Source organism: Thermobia domestica, chromosome 10 (assembly GCF_964235325.1).
Source record: "Thermobia domestica chromosome 10, izTheDome1.hap1.1, whole genome shotgun sequence".
Taxonomy (NCBI): Eukaryota; Metazoa; Arthropoda; class Insecta; order Zygentoma; family Lepismatidae; genus Thermobia; species Thermobia domestica.
In genome coordinates this window covers 202,766,249-202,786,759 of record NC_137463.1, presented here as the reverse complement: position 1 = coordinate 202,786,759, position 20,511 = coordinate 202,766,249, and the positions used below count along the sequence as shown (strand labels likewise).

Here is a 20,511-nt window from a genome sequence, read left to right as displayed (position 1 = left end):
TGTTGCCACGAGACGAGACGAAACAGAACCCCTTTAGACGAGACACGAGACGAGACATACTACTTGTCTCGTCTCGAATACGAAAATGAAAACGCTGGCGGGAATGGCCAAGATTGAAATTGCCAGTGGTCCTATAGATTGCAAAAGGAAAATCCCCTTTGTGAGAAAACATGTTGAAACGCCTTCATAGAAAAGAATCCTCTGTCTATTGAATGAAACAATCGTGATACGGAGCTTCCAGCAATATTATCCTTAATCTCTTGTCCCAAATTCCCTTTGCTGTAAACTGCGAAATTCTCATTTTTTTTCATTTCTGGCTGGAATGATGACAAACAAAACAAAGACAGGGAAGATTTTTACAAGGTCAAGAAACCGAACTACCACCACCAGCTATTCAATTTGAAAACTGGGTAAGGTCTATACTCATCACAGGCTGTAGTTAAAAGTTCTGGCTGAGGTGGCAAAGAAGAACAGACTTCACTCGTCTTTATTCTCTGGTAGAGCGGCGGTATTCTTTTTACTAAATGAACCGAAAACGGCAATTGAAGTACGTCATCTTGCAACTAAAATTTTGTCTTCTCTCTCTCTCTCTCCCTCTCTCTCACACACACACATAAAATAACACTTTTATCGTTTTACCAATCACCCGCTTACAGCAGTCATGTTGAGAAATTCACATCTTCGTTTGGAAGCCGGACGAAGGACAAAGAATTCAAAGATATTGTCGACGAACCCTTCAAATTGTTTGCTTTCAACAAATTTATGGTTCCCCTATAGTAACAATAACCCTGGAGCTGAAGAGGTTTTACAGGGGGGCCTTCGTTTTGTTACGCGGAAATGTTTGATTTGACCAGAGTGCGAAATTGCCCTCTGCTTTCATGTTGGGAGGAGGGGAATACTTCACTTTCCTAGTGAATAACATTCATTAGGACCTGAATTATCTTCAAACATGGTTTCTTACAGGCGCATAAAACCTTTCGAACTTAATAAATGTAAAGAACATTTGGTATAATATTCATGGAACTCCGTTGAAAGCAGAAAATATCATGAGAATGATCAAAATTCGAACATTGAAGAACATAATTAACAGAAAAGAAATAGGATACCCAAACCATATTTTTAACCCTGCTATAAAATGTATATCCTATATTTTTACTAATTCCTTACTCCCATGAAAGTAACCTGGGGAGGGTATTCGCTCCAAATTTTTCAGTCTGAAATCCTTTTATCTAGGGTTGAATTCAGGGGGTAGCCCGGGGGGAATCTCCCTCCCGAAGAAAATTCATTCCCCCCCGGAGAAACTCAAATATTTCAGTCACAAAATATAGAAATTACTTCATAAAATTATTTGCTTTTCTTTCCGTGCACGTGCAGACGAAATCCGATCTCTCAATATACATATAAATGACGCAGACCCATTCTATATAAATATTAAACATGTAACATCTAAGATAGGATACCAAATAGTCAATAAAATTTGTAGTTCTTAACGCTATGACCGAGTTTGGCAGAACATGAAATTGTCAACTGTTGAAGAAAGGTTTGTATTTTAGTAGATACTATACTCTCGCCCTATATTAGGGTCTATATATTAGTACTGTAGCACAGATTGATTCCATATGATCTCTGATGTCAGCAGACTTCATTCAGTTCTTGAAAATGTACAGTTCTTGCATTATTTGAAATAGATCGTCTAAATCTCATTTCTCGCATCGGAAGTAACAGACGTAAATGTGTTTTACGATTGTTAAAGTAAACACACCTTTCTTTAATTAAAAATAATTCAGGTAAAGGGTGAGATTCAGAGGACGTCATTTAGAGGGATCAGGGAGGAACAGTTATCCATCCTATGTTAGAGATGTATATAGAATTTATCAATATAATAGTAGTATATAAGTGAAAGATTGCCATTGAAGGTGATGAAGATCCTGCTCAGTGCCGTTTCATGGGCGAGCGGCAAGCGGGGCGATGGCCACGGGCACCGAAGTAAGGGGCGCTAAATTCGGGAGGGGAAAAAGAAAAGAAGGAAAGAAAAACAGAGGAATGAAACACATGTGCACATGTGCACATATAGAAAATGAAAGGAAAAAAGTAATGAAAAGTGCTCAAAATCAAGGAAAAGCAGGGTTTACTTTTTAATTTTTTTTTTTTACCTTTCGCGGCTGGTCTGTCGACCTCACTCATATATACGGGGGTGCCGTTGTATACTCTCGCGCCAAGCGCTGATTTTCCACGATACGTCACTAATCCTACTGAAGATTTCGTAAACTAAACTATTGATGTGTATGCAGTGAAGAAACCAAGGCTAATATGCTTGATTTAGAATCAGAAGTGTGAGAAAGAATGATAATTTTTTGTTAAGATATTCCTATGTATCTTTGTTTTAGGACAAAAAAATATTTGAGTTAATTTAAATCTTGTTAAAAACTTCTACATTAGTAACAAACAGTAACTACTGAATATAGGAAATAAAAGTAGCTACTGTAAATAGCAGTTAAACTTTAGTCTAAAATATTTTTGCCAGTCTTTATTTAATGTTGTAGATAAAATTAAACGATTGTTTTTTAAAAATTATAATCTCACATTAAATATTTATCAGTAATTAGTCTCAATATTAGGTAAGATGTGGATGTGAATGGAATTTTTAAATATGCTGCTTTCTTTCAAAAATACAGAAAAACAACCCTCCCCCCCCGAGGAGTTGACATTCCCCCCGGGTGAAAATGTCTGAATTCAACACTGCTTTTATCCCGTACGATTTCGCCCACTGACACAATATGAAAAAACAAATGTTAAAATCCATACACATGACCCTTCCGGGACTCAACCCGGGGCCTTCAAGCCGATGGTCTATCGCCGCAGACAGCTCGGCTTGGTATGAAGATGTACGTTGTATGATTACGAATAGATCACGACAATATAAAAAACTTTAATCCAAAATGACCACCCAAAAATCTTTTTTTTTTTTTTTTTTTTTTTTACCACTAGCTAATCTGGGTGTACTGTCATGAGTTTGTTATACAAACGGGGCAACCACCATATAGGGGCACACACCCCGCGGATATGGGAAGAGATTTGTACCATGGAGGTGTAGACTGGCCCCAAGCATTCTTTCCTCCGATGTGTCAAGTAGAGCTTACTGTGCAGTAACCTATAAATTTCAATCAAATACTTTCCATTACTCAATAAAATTATTTGGTTCCAAGCTTTTTAAAAAATATATATATATATATATATATATATATATATATATATATATATATATATATATATATATATATATATATATATATAATTGCAACAAATCTAAACATGCTAAAATGGAAAGTAGTTTTTGGATTGGTATGGGTTAACAGTGTGAAACCTAAAGGCTGGAATATATAAAATCAAAGTGTACACACACATTTATCTATCTATCTATCTAATATATATATATATATATATATATATATATATATATATATATATATATATATATATATATATATATATACCGACACTATAAAGCAAGTGGGCTGATAGTATACGGTAGTGTCGGGGATGGTGACACCTTTACATCGAACTTTGCTTGACGTGAAAACATTATTTGACATTAGTGTCTTCATCTTCCACGTACCTATGAGCAATTTACTATATATTCGTGTATTGAAACTGGTGAATCAAATTTCAATGTTTCAAAATGTTAAAAAAAAAAAAAGGCCAGGGTCGGGAAGCCTCAGACAACTAACAGTAGAGATATATTATCTTGTAAACTATTTGTCCTTACCTTGTGAGCTTATTTGAATTTATTTTTAAGACCTTTAGGCAACTTTGGCCCACTCCGAATAGATGATGATGGGAAAATTAGTGGAATGAAGAAAGTGATAGGATACAAGACAACTTCGAGAACACACACTCGATGTTTGTCCACCACAAAGCTCACATGGCACTAACCGAGATCGAACCGACTACCACACACACCAGAGGTGAATGCTTCACGGTGTAGCTACCGTGACATTTCTTGTCTTGTGTGTTCTGGGTAATAACATAGTTGTATCTTGATTAGCGTGGTGCAGTCTGCTACATTTTACTTTCGTTCCCATGGTATGCTGCTATTTTTTACGAGACAAGACGAGACAAAACGAGACGAGACGAGACAGAACCTCTCGAGACGAGACACGAGACGGGACGAGCACATTTTTTCGAGACGAGACATGCTTTGCACGAGACGAGACAGCCTGAAGTCTCGTCTCGTCTCGTGGCAACACTAAACGTATTGCTTACGTTTATATTTTGGTAATTTTTTATCCATGAAAGGGAACGAGGTGGAACACCCAAATTTATCATGATTCATATTAAGGTCCTGTACTATGATACCGAATGCTTAAATTGATAAATTTTCAAAACTGAAGGGGTGGGCCAAGGTACTCCTCCCCAATATTTAAAGGAGTGTATCAATATACCCATGTCTTATGAAAGGGAATGAACCCGTGTATACGCCCATATAACTGTATAAGGTAATTAAACCTCATCAAAGGGGATAAATTATGTCAAAAAACCCCAAAATTTGTCATTTTGGCAATTTTTTACCCATGAAAGGGAACGAGATAGACCCCCAATACTGATAGAGGTAGACTTATGTCCAAAATTACTGTCGCATATCTATAAATGTCTTCTTGTAAGAATATAATATGATAATGATTTTGCAGGGTACATTTTAATACTGATATTATGTGTATCATCTGGAAATGTATATTTATGGTAAATTTCATAGGAAAAGAATTATAAATACGAAAATTAGAATGAGTAAAACAAAATGTTGCTAAATGGACCAGAAAGTTTTATTTTTTGTTTTATTGTTCTTATTTAGTGCTCTTTTGACATGAAATTTTCCACATACATATCTTTGCCGATTACATTATAAGAAATACATGATAATGATAATGTTAGTACTAACATTATAAGAAATACCGGACGAATTCGTTATCAAATTATATTCCGAGAACATCATATTTATAGACATGGGGCAATAATTTTGGACATGAGTGTACATGCCATGGTCCTAGGCTACTACACCAAATTTTTAGATTTGGCAATTTCCAAAATTTAGGGGGTTAGCCATGGTACCCCTGCCAAAATCTACAGGGGGTGATCCTAAGTACCCCTAGGTCATTTACCCCGGGCCAAGGGCATTGACTTTTGACCTATGACGCCACTAAAAATTTTGCTGACTCAGTTCAATACATGCCGGCCCCTACTACTGTTGTTTCACTTCACAGTGTTAAACTACGGAAATAGACTTCCAAACAATGTAATTTTAATAATCAAAGTTGAGGTAGTACGTCTATAATCACTGGTTGCAATAAATAGAGGTATTAAATCAAAGATAGAAACTATTCTTCGGGTGCTGAATCTATACCAAAGAGCCATTATTCGCTTGAAGTCAGAAGTGCTAAATTAATCTATCACTTCCAGTTACAATAGAGGAATCAAGTAAGAAGATAAACATTGTTGCAATACTGAATCAAAATAAAGAACTGCTTGGGGTTGGCAAGATGGCGTAGAATGTTCTACACAATGGAGCGTCATGCTCTTCAATTATTTCAATTTAATTTTTAACAACAATTTCAATTTTGGACATAATTTAGTGTATTACAATTTTTATAGTGTTTTATATAATTTTTTGTATGTTCTACGCTTCTGCCTTCCTTTTTAATTCACAAACTAGTGTGGAAACAGAACTATTTGAAACAGGCCAATTCGTCCATTTTGGAACGGGCCATCTTCTACAATTATAATAACAACAAAAAGATTTAAAAGAATTCTAGTGAAGCAGTCAACTTGGCCTTAGTGCTGTGACTTTTAATTATAAAATCTCCCGCGAGGGAGATGAATAGAATAGAATAGAACTGCTTATCGTTGTAGATTTCCATTTTATCCATTAAGTGATCTGTGTTGTAACCGGAAAACGTAGATTTTTCACCACCTTCTGTTTAAACAGATAGATGAAGTCGAGACAAAACTCCTTCTCATGAAGCTGATTCTATATCAGAAAACAGCTTCAAGATATTCTTACAGTGTTTGCTGTATGGAAATAAGTTTTGAAACCGGAAATACTAGTAAATTTCAACCACCTCCGGTTTGGTAGAGTACTATAAGTGCTGATGGCACGTTCTCTTGGGACGCTGAATCGATTGAAGAAAATCACTCGCCGCTATCTATTATCGTTTCTGTTCTATAGCGATCAACGGTGAAACAGAAAACGGATGATTTCTACCACTTCCGGTTTGAAAAAAATTTGAACGAAGGAGGTGGAACCTATTCTTGGGATACTAAATCGCCTGCAGAAATTGCTTCTCGATATCTCTGTCGGTTTTCGCCATATGAAAATCTATATTGAGTCCGAGGGAACTAGTAAATTAAATTACTTTCGGTTTCAGTGGAGTATTGTCGGTGGCAGGCCCGAAACCAGCCACAGAGTTTCAGGGGGTCCATGAATATGTTAGGGTTGGCCAAGTCATTAAAAATTCTCTTACAAATATATAAATTATGATTTTTGCATTAATAATAGCATTTTGTATTGAGATCTGGAGGGGCCACAACAAGTTTAGGGGGACAGACTTCCCCTAATCCCCTCGGGTTGCTGGCCTGGCCGGTGGTGATGATGTTCTCTTGAGACGACAAGTCAATTGGAGAAACCCACTTACTGCTATCTGTTACGGTTTATTTCTATGGTGATAAACGTTGAAGCCAGAGTTAGTTTATTTCTACCATCTTAGTTTGAATTTATGGTTAACGGAGGAGACGGAACCAATTCTTGAGACTCCGAATTGTCAGGAAAAAAAATCCTTGACATCTTTCATCATTTTTGCTCTATAGAAAACAATATTGAAACCGGAAGTGATAGTAAATTTCAACCATAGAGTGCTGCGGGTGGTGATAGAATATTCTGTTGAGATGAACCGATTGCTAAAGACTGCTTCTCGATATCTTTTAACGATTTTGGTATGATACCTGTCCACACATGTCCACAGACAGACAGACGGACATAGCCATGCTGTATAATTTCCGAAACTTATGCATAGCGTAGTTCGGAAGTTCAGAACAAAATCGGGGCAAAGCATTATATGTTGTTACAGACGTGGGTAATCTCATCTATACCTAGCATTGCAATAAAAGTTTTACGTTAAGTAAAGTATTTTGCTACGGTGGATAAAATCAATTTAGTTCATTAAATGACCTTCGCTCAATAATAATAATAATAATAATAATAATAATAATAATAATAATAATAATAATAATAATAATAATAATAATAATAATAATAATAATAATAATAATATCCTTGTGTTAGTTGACAACGATGAATAGATTCTTGCCTTAACCCTGCGCTGGCAACGTTGCGTAATAATTGTATGGTATGTCTCTGCCGGTGTTGGTTTGTTTACATATTTCGTGAATGACATCCGGTAGTGCAAGGATAATGAATCAAATACTTTCAGTACCACGTGATAGCTGATAAGAATTAGAATGGGAATGCACAACTAGAAAAGTGTTGTGTTGCAGATAAGTCGTTAAGTACTGTTGAGAACACACTTTATGCAGATGTAAAAATTCAACGTACAATTGAATATTTTTACATATATCCAATTTGTTATTATGAACTTAGCTACAACCATGGGTAAACTCAGTGGTAAAGTTGTGCTTATAACAGGTAAACTATTTGGTTTATATAATAGTTACATTTTAAGTTATATATTACCAACATAAATGTGTGAATTGTTAAGTACGTGAGTTACATAAGACACATACGAGTGATAACTAGAAACGAATAAGGAAGTCTAAGGTATTACTGATAGAATCTTAAGTAAATTCTTAAAGAACTGTAAATTTTATTAAAGTTGGTAACTGTTTAGTAATGGGGGGCCAACACTAACGAAGACAGAAAACAACGTGCCTTGCGGAGCTCTAAACCGCCTTCTCTCGCTGACGCTCGCTCGGGAATATTGTCTGAATGAAATGTTATTGATCTATTCTAACCGGATGTAAATAGAATATCGAGAAAAAGTAGGTTAAACACCTGCCCCCCCCCCCCAAACTAATCAATAGCTGTAAAGTTTTCTTACAATGAAAAACAGTCAAAGCACATGCTCATAAATTCAGCATTTGCATGGGCTCAAAATAAAATTAACGTGATTGCTACGTGGTTACAATAGGAAAAAAAAAATTGATAATCTTAAGTATGAACGAGTTGATGTCTTATCAGACTATCGCAATGCTCGGAATTAAAATATGTACACAAGGAAACGTGGAGAAAGTTATACTTGTCAATGTAACGGTAACGTAAGCAATATAGCGGCAAGGTTCTAGAACACAGGACGCCCTTCCGATTTAGTTGTAATAAAGGCAGAAATCAAAGTGCCCTACGGGCCTCTAACCCGCCTCCACTTGCTGGCGCTCGCTCGGCAATACTATTTCAATTTAATATTAAACTTTCGTAATTAAAGGACCAGTTATTACGGTTTTAGTCAACTAGGCGGACGACCAATTTCGGAATAAATACCTTAAAGAACATTGTAAGTGTGTGTTTACTGCAAATCGTAAGTATGGTTACCGAAATATAGGGAAATAAAGAGCGACACCATAGGTATGTGGGGTTTGCGTATTTGATGGCACAATTTTAAAAATTAATTACTGAGGTCTAACAACAGATCGAAGAACACTTATAATCCAAAACAAGCGTACATCCCTATGGGTTTGGGGGTTTCATGGGGTTCGTGAAACTCCCATTTTTAAATATTCCCATATTTTTCAAAAAAGTTCCGAAGAACGTTGCAGATATATGTTTACCGATAACTGAAACTCGGAATGTCTAACGGTTGTAGAGAAACCATTAAATAAAAGCGACACCATAGGATGTGGGATATACGTACGAGACGGTACAATTTCGGCCATTACCCAGGCGGACGATTTTACCAAATTTTGACAGAGTTTAGGTTAGGTTAATATGTTCACAAAATATGTTTCACGTCGTATTTTACGTATTCTATTTGGTAGAACCATCTGCTCCAGTGAACACCAGTTTCGATTTATGTATTTATTTTTATTTTTTACTGAGGCCTGACAACTCTCAGAATAGTTTCAGTCCAAAACAAATACACAACAGTATGGGCTTTGTGCGTACCATGACGTTCGTAGAACTCCCAATTCATATATATATATTTCTGAAATGTCTTAACAAAGTTCTGAGGAACTTTGACGACATCAAGATGTTATCAAAGACAGGCACCATAGAGTTACGGTGTTTCCTTGTCAGGTGGTAAGATTTCCGAAACCTATCATTGAACTTTAACAAGTAATTTGGTATCTTCATGAGGTTTTAGAATATCATGCGGTCTGCCAAGAATAAATTTTAAAAAGTTTTGCCCAAAACTTCAAGTAGTTACGCGAACGCCTAGTAACACACTTTAAAGTAAAAGCGTATTAGATGTTAAAATTTCGAAAACAATTATTGATGCCGAACGAAAATTAAATATGATGGTACCCGTATGGATTAAGTGAGTACCTCAGTACAATTTCTATGAAAAGACTAGTTTAGTTTTAAGTTTTCTTCAAATAGTTTAAATAGCATAGCGTGTAAAACAGTAAAAACTTCATGTCAGTATCTAATATAATAACTGAAATATAGAAAATTATATTTTTCACGATGTCATTTTTGGGCGTTCATCATCTATGGCCTTATTAGCCCGTCATGTATATGAGGGATGACGTTCTTCGGCGATCCGAGGAAAGGGAAGGAAGAAAGGAATGGGGAAGGAAAGAAGCGGCCTGGGACCATTGTGTTAGGTACCTTCCCGGCATTTGCCTGGTGTGAATGAGGAAACCCCAGGGAAAACCTCACTCAGAATGGCTGGTCTGAAAAACTGTTACACATTTCCGACCGAGTGTCCTCACCGGGAATCAAGAGCGTTAGCGACTACGCTACGCGGGGCCACGTCATAAAGTAAGAGACTCTTATGGATTTGGACTTTTGAGTCTATGCTATAAGGAGAAGAAATTCCAGAAAACTAATGTATGTACTATAATTGTGAGTCTGATGGGAATTTTGCAGTTGATTATGATCGTACCCCAGTATGATTAATACAAAAAGACTAATTCAGTTTTAAAGTTCTTTCGGGCTGCTTAAAAGGCATATAAAGTTATATTAAACAGTGAAAACTCCATGTCAATATCTAATGTCATCTAGTAAGCGGGATATTAAGAATTATATTTTTGATTACGTCATAAATATAGAAACCTTGATGGTTTTGGACTTTTGGATCTTTGCCATAAGGAGGAGAAATTTTTGGGAAGCTAATATCGTACGTTAATAGACAATTTAATGGCCATTCTGTAGTTAAGTATGATCCTACTCCTGTGAATTCAGTGAGTACCCCATTATGACTAATACAAAAACACTACTTCAGTTTTTAATTTATTTTGTGCAGCTTAAAGGGTACACAGAGCTTTGTTAAATTATGAAAACTCCTTGTCATTATATATCGAGCTCCCTCGTGGCTAAGCGTTAACGTATGCGCCTTTGACGTGGGAGACCTAGGTTCGATTCCCGGCGGGAGCTCATGTTCGGATTCCACGTTAATCAGTAGGTCCACGTCTCATATAGCCTCGCTGCTGAAAGGGACGCTAAACTAAAATCAACTAAACTCAACTCCTTGTCAGTATCTAACATAGTAAGCGAGATATCAGGAATTGTATTTTTGATGACGTCATAAATATAGAAACCCTGATGAATTTGGACTTTTGGGTATATGCTACAAGAAGAAATTTCAGAAAACTAATATATGTACCTTAGTTGAGGGTCTGGTGGGGATTTTGCAGTTGATTATGATCGTGGAGATATATTTTCAAAAGCTTTCAAAATTTATTCTTGGCAGACTTTATGATATTCTAAAACCCATGGAGATACCTAATTGCTTTAGGATGAAATTGCTTGTGGAGTCCTTATTAACCTTCAATGATGGGTTTCGGAAATCTTATCATCTGACAAGAAATCCCCGTAACACTATGGTGCTTGTCTTTATTTGATACTATCTTGATACCCGTAAGACATACTGAGTTCTAGTTTTCGTTGGACACATGTCTGCATCGTTCTTCAAAACTTTGTTAAGAAGCTGTATATATTGGAAGTTTTACGAACTCCATGGTAAACCCAAACCCCATATTGGTGTATATTTGTTTTGGACTGAAACTTTTCTGGGAATTGTTGGGATTAATTTTTCGAAATATTACCTTCTCGTACGCATACCCCGCACCCTATGGTGTCGTTTTCATTTAATGGTTTGTATCATGGGCGGAGCTATGGGGAAGCATTGCCCCCAACTTTTTGACAAAAAAATGATTTGTTCATATTAACTCCACACTCGTCTAGGAAGTATTCCACTTGTCCGAGACCGACGAAAAGGTCTGCCTCCCCTTCCCCCTTCCCTTCCCAAGCAGACTATTCCTTACTCCGCCCATGGTTTCTCTGTAACCGTTAGTTATGGGGGCGCGGTGGCTCAGTGGTAGAGCGTTCACCTCTGGTGCTTGGGGTCCCGGGTTCGATCCCAGCCCCCGCCAAGTGAACTTTGTGGTGGACAAACACCGTGCTCGTGGATTTTCTCGGGATTCTCCCGTTTCCTCCCACTTTCTTCATTCCACCATTTCACTCATCTCTCATCATCACCGTCTCCTTTAGCCTAACCGGCATAACCGTGGGACGTAAAACTTAAAGATTTCATTTCATTTTCTGTAACCGTTAGATTTCCCGAGTTTCAGTTTTCGGTGAACATATATCTGTAATATTCTTCAGAACATTTTTGAGTCATATTATGGGAATGTTTAAAAATGCGAGTTTCACGAAACCCATGGGACTCCCAAACCCCATAGGGATGTACATTTGTCTTGGATTATAAATTTTCTTGGAGTTGTTAGGCCTCAGTAATTAATTTTTCAAAATTGAACAGTCTAGTACGTAATTCCCAACTTATGGTGTCGCTCTGCATTTCTCCATATTTCGGTAACTGTTAGGCGTACCGAATCACGGTTTTTAGTAAACACACACCCAGGGCCGGATTTAGGGGGGTGCATGTGCACCCCCCTTCGTTGTAAACATACACTATCTAAAAGAAACTAGCTGTGAAAATAGCAACACTTTTCGAAACTTTCTGCTATCTTGTTTCCGTTTGGGGTTTAAAAGAAAGCAGAGCTTTACAAAGGCAGTAGTTTAAGACGATTTTCTAAAGGTTGAAGGAAAAGGATTCACCAAACAAAACAATGTAACAATTCTCAAATAAGGAAGAAAACGGAAGCCAGGAGGAAAGAACATTTTTCCTGCATAACACTTGCGACCCTCTTTAAAATACCCCCTCCGTTCTATAAACATCGTTGTTAGGGGTAAAAAATATTGTCACATGTCGCTTTGAAGAGTTTGTGTAAGTGGTTATCTTGGTAATTATTCCTGCACACACCAGTAATGTTCTTCAAAACTTTGTTAAGACATATTTTGGAAATGTTTAAAAATGGGGATTTAGTTAACCCCATGGTACCCCGGAACCCCATAGAAATGTCTGTTTTGCATTGAAACTATGTTTGAGGTTATTTTAAGGCTTTAGTAATTAATTTTTCGAGATTGTCCCATCATGTACGCAAATTCCACATCTCTTTCGTGTCGCTCTTTATTTCTTCATGTTTCGATAACCACGAGGGGTACTGAATTGTAATCTTTGAGTTTTATGTCTCATGGTTATGCCGGTTAGGCTAAAGGAGACTGTGATGATGATAATGAGAGAAATGGTGAAATAAAGAAAGTGGGAGGAAACGGGAGAACCCCGAGAAAACCCACGCACACGGTGTTTGTTCACCACAAAGTTCACTTGGCGAGAGCTGGGATCGAACCCGGGACCCCAAGCACCAGAGATGAACACTCTACCACTGAGCCACTGCGGCCCCACGAGAGATACTGAGTTGCGGTTTTCGGCAAACAGATATTTGTAACGTACTTTACATCATTTCAGAGATATGTATTTATAGATGCATAAATTACCGGATTGTACCCACGAACCCCATTGAGAGTACCCACGTACTTTTGCGTAGTAATACATTTTGAGTTAAGCCTTAGTAAGTACTTTTTCAAAATTCTTCGTTCTTCTTTCCAACGTTTTTATTTATTTATTTATTTTTAGATCAGTACGGTACTAATTCCACCAAGGTTGTAAGTCTAGCTATAAGTATCTTTATAACAAGTTTCGAAGGGGACTATACATAAAATAGATTAGATATTTAGGTATTGATGCAGAATAGTCTGTAAAACTGGTAATTTTAGATTGAAATAAGTGAATGCATATTAAATTTGAATTGGCTAGGATATTAATCTACTCATTAGTTTTGTCACATTTTGATTCAGAAGTATTCATAAAAGTGGATAGTGTTTTGCTTTCGTTCGTGTGCAAATAATAAAGTTTTGTTGAATGGGTCAAGCTCCTACTACTAAAATGCAATCCGAACCCGAACTCTGAGATTCATCCGAGACATAAGGTTTGATAAACCTAAATACCGAGAGCGCTAACTGTGGAGTATTAGATGGATCTAGGGGTATTAATGTCTGCAAAAGTAACTTAATGTAATGTGCAGATACACTAGTCACAATATGAAGGGTGGCCGCGAATTAAGGATGCGTCTTTTGATCATGACTTACAATTAAGATAGGACATATTTTTTAAGTTTGGCGTACGTTATTATCTGGAGATAGTAACTTAAACATCACAATGACAGTTTTATCTGTTTTCCACGTGATGGTCAATTCGAGCTCCCTTTGAAATTTAACATTTTCGCATGCTTTACTACTCATCTTGATAGGAATCAAAATAAAATCTTAAGTAATAGTTGCTCAAAGGTATTCAACATTCTGAATTGCATGACTCTAGACTCCATTCTTATGAAGATTATAATTTTCATTGACAAAAGTTGGCTACGGCAGTCCAAATCACGTACTTGGCTAAGTCAGTGTTCAACTTTTCAATCCATTTTTGCGTGAAGTCCACTCTTCGATCAGGATTATCCTCATTCAGAAAATGGATTAATCTTTGATGGAACGAATAAAAATTAACATCATGTAATGAATTGTGAAGACCTGAACTTTTTAGGATTAGGAATTAGATTTCTGAGCTGTCAACACCTAAGGCCATTTAGCCCGTCACGTATATGAAAGATGACATCCCTCGGTGAGCACACTATTCGATAAAAGGGAAGAAAGAAAGGATTGGGGAAGGAAGGAAGCCGCCTGAGACCATTATGTTGGATACCATCCCGGCATTTGCCTGGTATGAATGAGGGAAACCCAGGAAAAACCTCACTCAAGATGGCTGATCTGAAAAAGCTGTTACACTTTTTCGACCGAGTGCTCCGAACGGGAATCAAACCCGGAACCGCTCGCACCAAAGGCCAGAGCGTTAGTGAAGACGCCACATACCAGAACTTTTAATTAAGACAATCAGTACTGAAGCTTGATTGTTTGGGGAAAGTTTGTCTACTCTTCTCTCGTACAGTCTTTACTGGTTTTCGATATAACTGTTCATGGTCTGCTGACTTTTTAAGGTCTAATACACTTCGGTCTAAAACGTCTGTTGATTTTTGCAATAGTGTCATGTTTTGGTGCGGTTCATATCCTTGCAACATTATTTGGTGCATTTCTCTTATATTATTAATGACGGAGAATAAATGTACACATTTCATACACTTTTCAGTATTTAGGCAATTTGCTGCCATTCACTTCCTCGGCGAAGTTTCCATTAAATTTTGCATACTTGCAACAAAAGAAAAAAACAAACAACTAACTCAATTAATACAAAATTACAAGGTGACTAGAGATGTCCACTTTATTCGTGGCCACTCTGTGTAATCGTAGACATTTTGTTCCCAAAGCTGAAAGATCATCTCCAAAACGAAATTCCGCTGTGAATCCTACTCAGTGCCAACCCAATCCAATCGAGTTGTTACCTACATAGGACCCACTTTTTTATTATCATCGTACCTCTTGTTTGGTCACATCGAATGTATCTTTCCCTTAGGTTTTCGAATTAAAAATTTATTCATTCCACGTTTATTTTCCCCACGAGTGTCATAATTCTCTAATCTTATTAATTTCAGTCCTACTATTTTAGATTTTTCGTACCTGAAAATAATTTTCATTCGTAACGGTATAGCCATGGGAGACGGTCATTGTCATAGTTCTCTTTGATATTTTTTTCCCAAAATAATTTCTTGAGCAGAAAATGATCGATTTTGTTGAGAGCCGAAGATTCTTTCATTATCAAAGGAATAGGATCAAAAACTATTTTGAGGAGAATGTCTGAGCACGGACCTAAATAGTGAAATTGTGTGGCTGGTAACGAAGTGGATTGGGTGGAATATTGGTTAGCGCATAGGCATTGTAAATAGGAGATTCCGGTTCGATTCTCGGTCCAATTGTACATTTTCGATGTTGGAATTAAATTAAATTTGCATGTATTCAATTAAATTGAATTTGGAGGACATAGTGTGGGATAAAATTGAATTGCTTTGTTTATTTATCATACAGTGTTTATTATTTAACCCTTTCTGCAGGTGCGAGTTCAGGGATAGGAGCAGCAACGGCAATTCATCTTTCAAGATTAGGAGCCAATTTATCCCTTACTGGGCGTAATGTGAAGAATCTTGAAAAGGTTTCAGAACAGTGTCAAATAGAAGCTGGGCAATCGAAGCCTTTCTTAGTTACAGGTACGTTGTTTACTGTGTGTTTGCATGTTCTTATGCTCTTCGGCACTTTGTACCCGAAGAAAAGAATGTTCTTAAATACGTATATATGGAAGTTGTAGAATAATTGTCGTGTCTCATGTCGAAATGGAACATTTCTCCGTATAAATATGGGTATCCTTGGTTGGAACAAGAAAAACTCGAAGCAAACATGAAAAACGAATTATTTACCAGGAAACAGAACAAACAGTATAGAGAACACAGTTGAGATATATTATGGTAGTAGATAGGGAGAGAATCATAATAGTGCAAATTATGGATACGTCAAAATATCAAATAATACTTTCGACAAATCAAAACCATATCCACGATAAATTAAATGTCGACTGAAAGCAAGTAATTCTTGTTATTATTCAGTTCAAAGTCTTTTGTCGTCGCGAATTCTGCCAAGAAATTTGAAGCTTAAATTATATAAAACGATAATCATGCCTGTTATGCTTTATGATTGCGAAACATGTTCACTTACTTTGAGGGAAAAACGTAGACTGAAAGTATTTGAGAACAAAATACTGAGAGGAATGTTCGGACCCAAGAGCAGCGGGAATGGGGAATGGCGGAAATTTCGTAACGAGGAACTGTATAATGTATACCGTTTACCAAACATTGTTAGGTTCATCAAGTCTCGAAGGCTCAGGTGGGTAGGTCATGTAGCCAGAATGGAAGAAAGTAGAAACGCTTTCAATGTTTTAGCTGGGAGGCCAACCGGAAAACGTCTATTAGGAAGACCTAGTCGCAGATGGAAGGATAATAATAAGATGGGTCTCGAAGAGGAGTACAAAGTAAAAACTGGATGCAGCTGGCTAAGGACAGAAGTCAATGGAGAGCTATTGTGAATGTGGCATTGAACCTTCGGGTTCCATAGGCCATAGAGTTAGCTAGTTAGATAGATAGAGAGAGGAAGATAAATGTTAAATGAAATACTACTAATAAGAGACAGGGGGTTACCATACAATTTTGAAATGGTGGTAAGATTAAAAAGTAGTATGGTGAGAAAGGCGAGAGTGTTTTGGAGAAGGGTTACTATAGACGGATAAGACAAGGAGGGTAGTTCTCACGTAGGATAGTAATGTAGGTGACTTTCATATGCTTTCAAAGATGTCAAAGGAGTGTAGGGGAAGCATCGTGGGAATACTAAGACGGAAGGTGTGTCCAATATCTGTTGTGTTGTGATGTACGGTATGTTCTGGGATAGATAGATGGAGGGTTTGAACAGTAGCGTTACTGCTGACTACTTAATGAACTGATAGTGTGTGTATTGAATAATAAAATATTGATTTTGAACTCACTTATACAGCTGTGTTTTTAGGGTTTCCTTATACGTTTTAGCGACTGCTTGTCATCTTTTGGTGTCATTAATGTATGATAATAATATTGTTTCTATGGTACCGGCAATGTTAACGATACTGTGAATCTACAAGCCAGCGTAAACACTCTTTAATGGATATGTACTAAGGATGACGACAAGCAATTGTTAAAATGTATACGAACAAGTCAAATAGAGTAATGTTTAAGTGAGTTCAAGGTCATATGTATCATTGATGATTGTTGATGGGGATTGAAAGAGGAGTTACGTTGCCAACATAAAAGTCTCTACCGTGACTTACAATTACCTTTCGTTATTTCATTCAGAACTACTTTAATAATGAAATAACGGTTTATTTCTATACTAGGTGAAATATCCGTTTTCCGCACGGGGGAGGATAAGGTTTATGCATTATATATCATTAGAGGGCTGAGGTTGATGAAATGTAATTTTTTTTCTGGTATCGCAGATACAGTATCCATCAAAAACAAATATTACACTTCCTTCTGAAACAAAAAATAATTTGCACTTTTTTTTTTAATATTTAGCAAATTTTCAGATTTTAGGTAAATTTTTCTGATTTTAGGTCATTTTCCCCCAAGTTCTGTCAATGTTTTCATCATTTTTAGTAAGTTTCGGTAACTTTTCATTATTTTCTGTCATTCTTTTAATTTTGGTAATATGGCTGAGACTTTGCACCGAGGTGAACAGATTTTCTCATAGGATGACAATTTACAAGCAAAAAATAAAAAGGATATGAACTATAGATGTTAATCTTTGTTCTTACGTTGCCAAGGCAGTGATGATGTTCCGCAACCGTATGTGAAGTAAGCGGAAAAAATTGGAATTTTCATCAAATATTTCCAAAATTTGTGAGAGTGATATTTTTTTATTAAAAACAAAAAAAAAAATAGTTATTATTTTTGACAATAAACTAACTCTCTAATGACATATACAATATCTCAAGAGAAAACCACTTACTATTATCACTCAGAGAACTACTATGTCTCCTGCAGTCATCAACAGATTCTACAAAATTGTCATCTGACCTATCTTAACATCCTCTATTCACTCATAGTAATATTGACTATCTTACCAAAACTGAAAAATATTGGCTTACTCACGGATCCTAAACGCTAATGAAATCTACTGAAACGCCACTGTATTGCTGCTACCCACTAATTCCAATTCCAGAGTATATAGAACAACTGAACATTAAATTCGTTACTCATCTCATTAACTGTTCATTTTATAAGGAACACTTCATGGATCTCCTGGAATTCATTAAGACATTCTTCAAATATTAACATAAGAATAATTATATTAAAATTTGTTCTTCACAGTAAACTCGGAACTTTCAGTTTGTTTGTGCTGTCTATGGATTGTCGAATGACTTGTCTGTCCTAGACTCAATCTTTGCCTCCAGTCCTTCCTAAGCTGCAGATCAACACCCCATCCACCTTCCATTTTCATTCTTTTCTGACTTAACATACACACACATTATGTAAAACTCACTGGACATAGTAGCCTCGGCTTAACTTCCTTTACTCTTCCGCCGCTTCAAGGAGATAAATTGACTTTATAGCAAAATCGCCTGACTTAATATCGATAAGGTCGTCATATTATTCAAGAATAAACTACCCCTCGTAGATTTCTTTGTTTTTAGGACAAATGAGGTGGTATATTATCTGGTTACTAATGATATATTTATTTATGAAATACGAATATCACCACCTGAGTCGTTATTGAGAAAATCATCCGAAAAGAACTCATCCCAAGAATAAAATCTCTCGTTGATTTTTCCCAGAACAAAATTACTTTTACCACAGTATAGGAGTTTTAATGAAATACTAATATATTAAATATAAGGAAAACCGTTAGAGCAGTTTTTGAGAAAATCGTAATTTAAAAGTGGGAAGGCAACTGTTCAAGGAACAGGATTAATAGTTGAACTTCTTAAATTTATTAACTATCCAGGCATATTTCGGGAATTTGCCGGGCCTGAAAAGATGCCAGTTGATTGTGTAAAGGCCCCGAGCGCCCATGGCCTGCAAATTACAAAGGGGGAAAGGAACCTGAGGAAGATACCATTAAGATAAACAACCGTCGAAGCTTCCTTTTCATAGAGGGATTTATTCCAGGGCGCTGTTCCCCTTCCCTCTGTTGTCCCTAAGTAATCTTAACAGCCAAGTTACGAACTAGCATATTATCTTGAATTCATGCTAGTCCTAAAGATATCAACAGCCATCTATTCCTAGTAACGTTTTTCGCCTTAACGCCGCTTAAAAAAAAGGGAGGGGGGGGGATGAAATACTTACATGAACACATTGAGACCACACTAATAAAATAAACTTATTTCTTTTCTTAGCAAATGTTTAATTGTTGGTGTATCAAAAAAGATATTATGAAGTAACAGTAATGATCTTAAAGAATGTTAAGAGATTTTAAACCTTTCAATATTTCTTTCTATTGTATAATTTTCAGTTTAAATAAATTTAATTGATAATATCCAGTATAGTTTTTGTCTATTGGAAATCCATTTTCTTCAGTAATACATTTACACAATTTTTGGTTATAACATTTTATATCAAATTTTACAAAAATTACGCCATGCAAGTACAGCGTTGCCTCCGGAATCCTAAAGCCTAAGAACCCACTTGGAATACGAACAAATTTTGCCTCGGAAGCCGAATGCTACTTTAAGATCCGAACGCCCAGCACGTATTTCGTTGTTTTTGCATACGTCTGCCCTGCACTTTGTAGTTCAGTTCATTATTGTAAGCTGAAGCGAAACGTTTTTGTACCTGTTTTCCCCATAATTCTAAAAAGTTAATTTTTATTTAAATGTTATTATTATTTAATATTTTTCCTTAAAACACAACAGATTAAAATCATTCAAGTTCGTGGAATCCAGGAACAAATTAACCAGAATTCTATTTTAAAAGGAAAAACTTGTCTTGGAACTCAAACAGGATTCTGTAAGGGCTTCTTATGAAATATGAACAAGGTTAGGTTAGGAATTATAATTCTGGGCTTTCGGATCTATATCCATGTTAGTACGTCTTGTATGTTGCCCGAGGAATTGGGGAGGAAGAAAGAAATGGGAAAGGAAAGAAGCAGCCTGGGACAATTATGCGAGGTACCATCCCGGTATTTGCCTGGTACGAATGAGGAAAACCTTTGGCCTGCAAAAGTATTGTACTTTTTTCGTCCGGGTGTTCTTATATCGGAAATCGAATGTGGGACCGCTCGCACAAGGGCAAGAGCGTTAGTGACTACGCTACGCGGGCCACGAAATATTAATAAAATCGCCATTTTATTTTAATCGTCCGAAAAAAACTTACCCCCTAAGAGTAAACTATGTCTTGGGATTTATTTATTTTTTTTTTTTTTTTCAGGAT

General features: G+C 36.5%; 1 protein-coding gene across 1 annotated transcript in view; it reads left to right on the top strand.

The window, feature by feature from the left end:
- Positions 1-7,386: 7,386 nt before the first annotated feature.
- The window catches only part of LOC145662933 (3-oxoacyl-[acyl-carrier-protein] reductase FabG-like), a 34,777-nt gene continuing 21,652 nt past the window's right edge, over positions 7,387-20,511 (top strand). The window contains exons 1-2 of the mRNA XM_081728959.1: positions 7,387-7,693; positions 15,619-15,771. Of these exons, the coding sequence (XP_081585085.1) occupies positions 7,639-7,693; positions 15,619-15,771 (208 nt within the window). The 5' untranslated portion in view covers positions 7,387-7,638. The remainder of the gene's footprint in view (positions 7,694-15,618; positions 15,772-20,511) is intronic.